The sequence below is a fragment of the Nuphar pumila genome, chromosome 5, assembly GCF_984573655.1.
Source record: "Nuphar pumila chromosome 5, dmNupPumi1.hap1.1, whole genome shotgun sequence".
Lineage (NCBI taxonomy): Eukaryota > Viridiplantae > Streptophyta > Magnoliopsida > Nymphaeales > Nymphaeaceae > Nuphar > Nuphar pumila.
In genome coordinates, this window is record NC_143253.1 from 9,591,399 (window position 1) to 9,596,584 (window position 5,186).

Sequence of the window (5,186 nt, forward strand, 5' to 3'; positions counted from 1 at the left end):
TCTAGGATCCAGGAAAAAAAGAGTGAAAACAAGCCCTTTACATGTAAACAAAAAAAAAAAGAGCAAACGGATCAGATTTTGATACGAATCTAAATTAGATCTTACCCAAATGATCTGAATCGTTAAAATACTATGAGCAAATGAATCCAAATCCATTCCTAATGCAACTTCAGTTCCTATCCTAAGGATCCAAATCTGGAATTAAGTGGTGGAACTCCAATCGATATCCAATTATATCCGATCTATTTTCAACCTAGTTGGGATCCTATCATCCCTATTGTCATATTTTATTTTATAGTCTCATCCAAACAAGGACACATGGACAAACACTTCTGGGAAGATGTCAACCAAGCAAACACGGAAGCAGATCAGGTCATGCTGAACATGAGCGTTTTTGCTCATGCCGATATCGTGGCCGTCTGTTTGCATTTTGGATGAATGCCACGTGGTTTTGTTGACTTTTAACTTTTTAAAATGCAAATCGGATGGCCACGATGTGGGCATGAGCAAAAACGCTCATGTTCAGCATGACCTGATCTGATCCAGCAAAGACATGACAAGTACTCGGTCTGATCAGTGGATCAGATCGTGCCGAAAACTACCCAATCCAGGTGAACCTGCAGTACACTTTGCCAACACGTGAAAAACTGTAACACGTCCGTGATGCTAAGAAAATGGTAACATAACGTGCATGTTTTTTTTTATGAAAGGCAAGCTGGGGGTTAGGCAGACCCCTACCAGCTATACAACTTTACCATTGGGTTTTGAACATGCAACGTCCCAACGCAAGGTAACGAGCACTAGATTAGATAAAGTTGTCTTTCTTTAAACCATTCAACACTCTCCTCCTCAATTAATCAACCAGCTGTACGTGAATCAGCAGCATGAAGTGATGAGCAAGAAGATGCAAGTAACTTTAACAAGATCAGCTGCAAGTAGACTGTATTCCAAAGATCGAGGGTGATCAGAGCACACTAAAAGTGTGCAATCACATTGCACCTGATCCTTCGTCTCACAAGTATTGCCACTTCACATTTGTAAGGCATTTAGTTTTGAGAAAAACTTTGCCTGCAACCATATTCCACCAGGACAGCCCATTAGCCCCCCTCCCCCTTCTGATTACACTACAAGAAAAACGTTAATTAGCGACGGAAATTTGCGATGAATTTTTTTCGTCGTAAATTTGTGACGGATTACCTAAAGAAAACTAGTTGTCGCCAAAATTGAAATTCGTGACAGAATTAGCGACATAATTTTTTTATCGCAAAATCCATCGCTAATTAGCAATGGATTCGCGACGAAAATTTTTCATCCCAAAATTTGTCGCAAAATAAGCACAGATTACCGACGATTTTTTTTACCAATATGTCACAAATTAGCAACGAATTTCACGACGAAAATTATCCATCGCTAATCTGTCGCTAATTTGCGATATAAAAGGCCCTATTTAGGGCACGATCTCTCCCTCTTCCCTCCCCCCCCCCCTCTTTTCTTCTCGTAACCTCCACACCAAATGCATTGACGGGCGTCTCTCTCTCTCTCTCTCTCTGTGTGTGCTTAGCGACGGATAATATCTGGCGCTAATATTCAGTGATGAATTTTTGATATTTTGCGATGAATTATATTCAGTTGATGATGTCGTCGTTAATTTAGCGACGGATTAGCGACGAAATATAATTCATCGCAAAACTAAATCCGTCGCTAATCTGTCACATATTAGCGACGGAAGTAGCTACAGATAAATTGCATTTTAGCGAATAGGATTATGTAGTTTGTCACCTGACATGGGTCGACCATAGTTTAAAGCGTACGAGAGGCATATTCTTTGCGGCAAAGTCTAAGCTGGGTGTACTCCCCACTGGACAGGGGGACCTCAAGGGTCTTACCAACCGGGTCACCTCGAGGGCTTTACCAACCGAAAGCCTGCCAATGTGCAATGTGCGTTGGGTAATATGGCCAGTTTTAGCTTGGCCAGCAGAAAAAAACGGTATATATACTGTCATGACAGAGAACATAAAAGAGTTTGCATTTCCATCCTCTATCTATTTACAATCAAGACAAGGAAAGAGAAAACTGAGAAGGACAAAATAAAAGAAAAAAAAACCTCCAGATGGGTTGTTACTACTGAAGCAAGCAATGCACAGCAGCGGTAGCAGCAACAGATACAACAGCAGCAGTCGTGTCATCAACTGATCCCCTGCTCTCCTTTCGCTTCCTTCCTGCAAACATCCTCGCAATCTTCAACTGCGTCCTGGCCATGATCTGAGTCCTCCTGAGCTCCATCTCCCGGCGCTGTGCCTCCGCCTCCGCCCTTGCCCGCTCCACCTCCCTCATCATCTCCATCTTCACCTCCTCCGATCTCACCATCGCCTCCGCCAAGCACCGAATGCTCTTCGCAACCTCCCATCCCTGCTTCCTCTTCTTCTTCCTCCCCTCTCGCCAAGTATCCTCTGCTGCGTCCTGCTCTCTACAAGGTCCCGGATCGAGCAGCAACAGCGTTGAAGGCAGAGGCGGTCTAGCCGGCGACCGGCAACGCAACAGCGAGTCGAGTCGATCAAAGAGAGGCCAAGAAACGTTGCTACTACCACCATTGTTGTTGTTATTGCTGCATTCATAACGATAACGTTTCTTCATGGACTCGATCTTGTTCTTGCACTGTGTTAGAGTCTTCGGCGGCTTGGTCGAGTTGGCTCGCGCCGAGACTTGCCGGGCGACGTCCTCCCAGTCCTCGCCCTTGAGCTTGGCACGGTTGCGCAAGACCCACTTAGCTTCGTAGGCGTCGAGTAGGCTCGAGACGGCTCCCTCGCTCCATTCGTCTCTCTTAGATCGATCTCTCTCCATGACTTGCTCTGTAGATGGGAAAGCATTTGGTGGGTGGGAGTGAGGGGTGATACTAATGAGAAAAGGGGAGGAAGAGGAAAGGTAAAAGGAACCACTAGCATGTAATGGCCAGCAAGGGTGGATCGCGTCGTCAAACCACGCAATCATATTAAGATAGCCATACGAAAATGCTCTCTGCTTTGTGCTTGCTAGCGTGGAGTGGAAGCCACCGTGGTCGATCACTTTGTGACCACCCACCTCAAACTAACTACTCTCCTTTGATTAACTCTCTTGTCTTCCACCTGGGTTAGGCTCATTCCTATTCTATAACTGAGCACAAGCGCAAGTTTGTTGCGTCACTCTTACAAACTGCTATCAGATTTACCAAAACGCCCACTTGCTGGAATTTTTTTTTTAAAGATAATCTAGAAATTGTCATAAAAAAATAAAAAAAAAAACCCACCTCACTCGCGAGCTCATTAGAGTAAAAACGGCAGGTCCCCCTTGCCTCAGATCAGGTGCTATCACACTGCACACTTTGGGTGTGCCCCTCCATCTTTGAGGTACAGCCCGTCAGTTGTGGGTCCAACAGAAGATGTTGAGCAGATCAGGTGCAGTGGTTCCACTAAAGTGTGCAATGTGATTGCACTTGATCAGACTTCGCGTACCAATGAATGCACCCAGCTTCAATCTCGTGGCAAAGGATGCATGCGTGTGGGTTTTGAACTCATGTTGCTCTTTAAACTTGGTGAGGTACACAAGTCGGGCCTACCAGATGAGCAGAGCCCCATGAACAAGTTGTCTGAAATTTCTACAGTTGCAGTGATAGATAGCATTGAAAGTAAACCACGTCATACGATCATTGGTTATATTCAATCTCCACTGCACATCGCACTTGCGAACTGTGCATCTTACTTGGAAACTATGAGAATGGGGCACACATCTCCATCAAGCGAGATGTACCGTGGGGATTGAATATAACAGGTAAACTGGTTTCATACGATATGAACTGATGTGCCAGCAGTAGCATTAGCTATTACTTTGACTCCATCACCAAGTCAGTCCGTCTAGCTGTTCTGATCCAGGACGAGGATTTTGCAAATTTTAGCTGTTTTAGATTGATTCCGATCGAAATCTCCTTGTATATAGCTGTTCCAGATCCCAACTGTTTGCGTCCCTAAGCTAAAGAAGCATGGACATGCTGGTACATCCATTTGCTTAGCTGCACTACCATGTGAAGATGGGGTGGCCCTATTACAATTGTTGCTGATGTCTGCAGCAGTACTGCACTAAGAATAAATCCTTGCTTATGTAGGGGAATCAATAGCTGAGTGGCGTCACTCATATGCTAGCTATCAACAAGAGTTTATCTCTCTCTCTCTCTCTCTCTCTCTCTCTCTCTCTCTCTCTCTCTCTCTCTCTCTCTCTCTCTCTCTCTCTCTCTCTCTCAGAAGCTTACAAGTGCAAGCTTCATTTGATCAATTTGACCCCACAGATGTGCTCAGCATGGTTCATTTATTAAGAAAATCACTTTGGATTGGGGATTTTGAATCAAAACCCAATTTTTTCAATTCTGAGATTCAAATGTATTGTGAACTGTTGATTTTTGAAACTCTTAAAAAATCTGCTTATACAACAAAATTGGGCGATCTAAAATATATTTTTCACAAACAAACCATACAGATCATATCCACAGGTCTTTAACCAACCAAAAAAAAAAGAAAAAATATGAAAAACGGCTATTTCTAGTAGAAAGGATGGTAAACTAGAGTTTGCCAATGCTTTCCCTTTCTTATATTCTCTTCCTTCAACTTCTTAACGCGGCAAATTATAGATATCCCAGGAGTTGCATTATTATTCATTTGTTAGATGATTTTTGTAAGAATTGTCCTTACCAATTCTACTGTATTCTTGAGTTTATCCCTTCCCTTTAAAAGAGGTCTTCTTCATGATACCATTCAAGTTTGTTTCTTCAAATCGTTTCCTCGTGTAACAAGGTCAAGTTGTGCAATAAATTTTGGTAGGTCCCCATGAGATTTTGCTTTTGTATTTGACTTATCTCATTTTTAGTAAAAATAAAGCAACAAGATATAACCTGTCTTAGAAACATGGAATATACATACCAAGCTTTTACTGCTTGGGGACAATTTCATATCCTTTAATTGGTTGCTTTCCACATAGTTATTATGGGCAACTTCATAAACCATTTGCTTTTTGTTAAGCAAGGAACCCTTTCTTTCTTTTGTGCTATTAGAAAAAAAAAATGCCAAACTCCACTGTTTGGCATATGTGCACTGAAACCCTTAGTTTTGTTTGTTAGCAAATGGTTTCAAGATTATTCAAAAAAACTTACCCATTGGTATCGG

The 5,186-nt window shown here is 42.7% G+C and overlaps 1 protein-coding gene across 1 annotated transcript; it reads right to left on the minus strand.

Annotated features, from left to right (window-relative positions):
• Positions 1–2,121: 2,121 nt before the first annotated feature.
• Positions 2,122–2,841, minus strand: LOC149836713 (uncharacterized). Its single transcript, XM_090007899.1, has one exon. It carries the CDS (start codon positions 2,839–2,841, stop codon positions 2,122–2,124), a length of 720 nt encoding a protein of 239 aa, XP_089864025.1.
• Between the last annotated feature and the right edge of the window lie 2,345 nt (positions 2,842–5,186).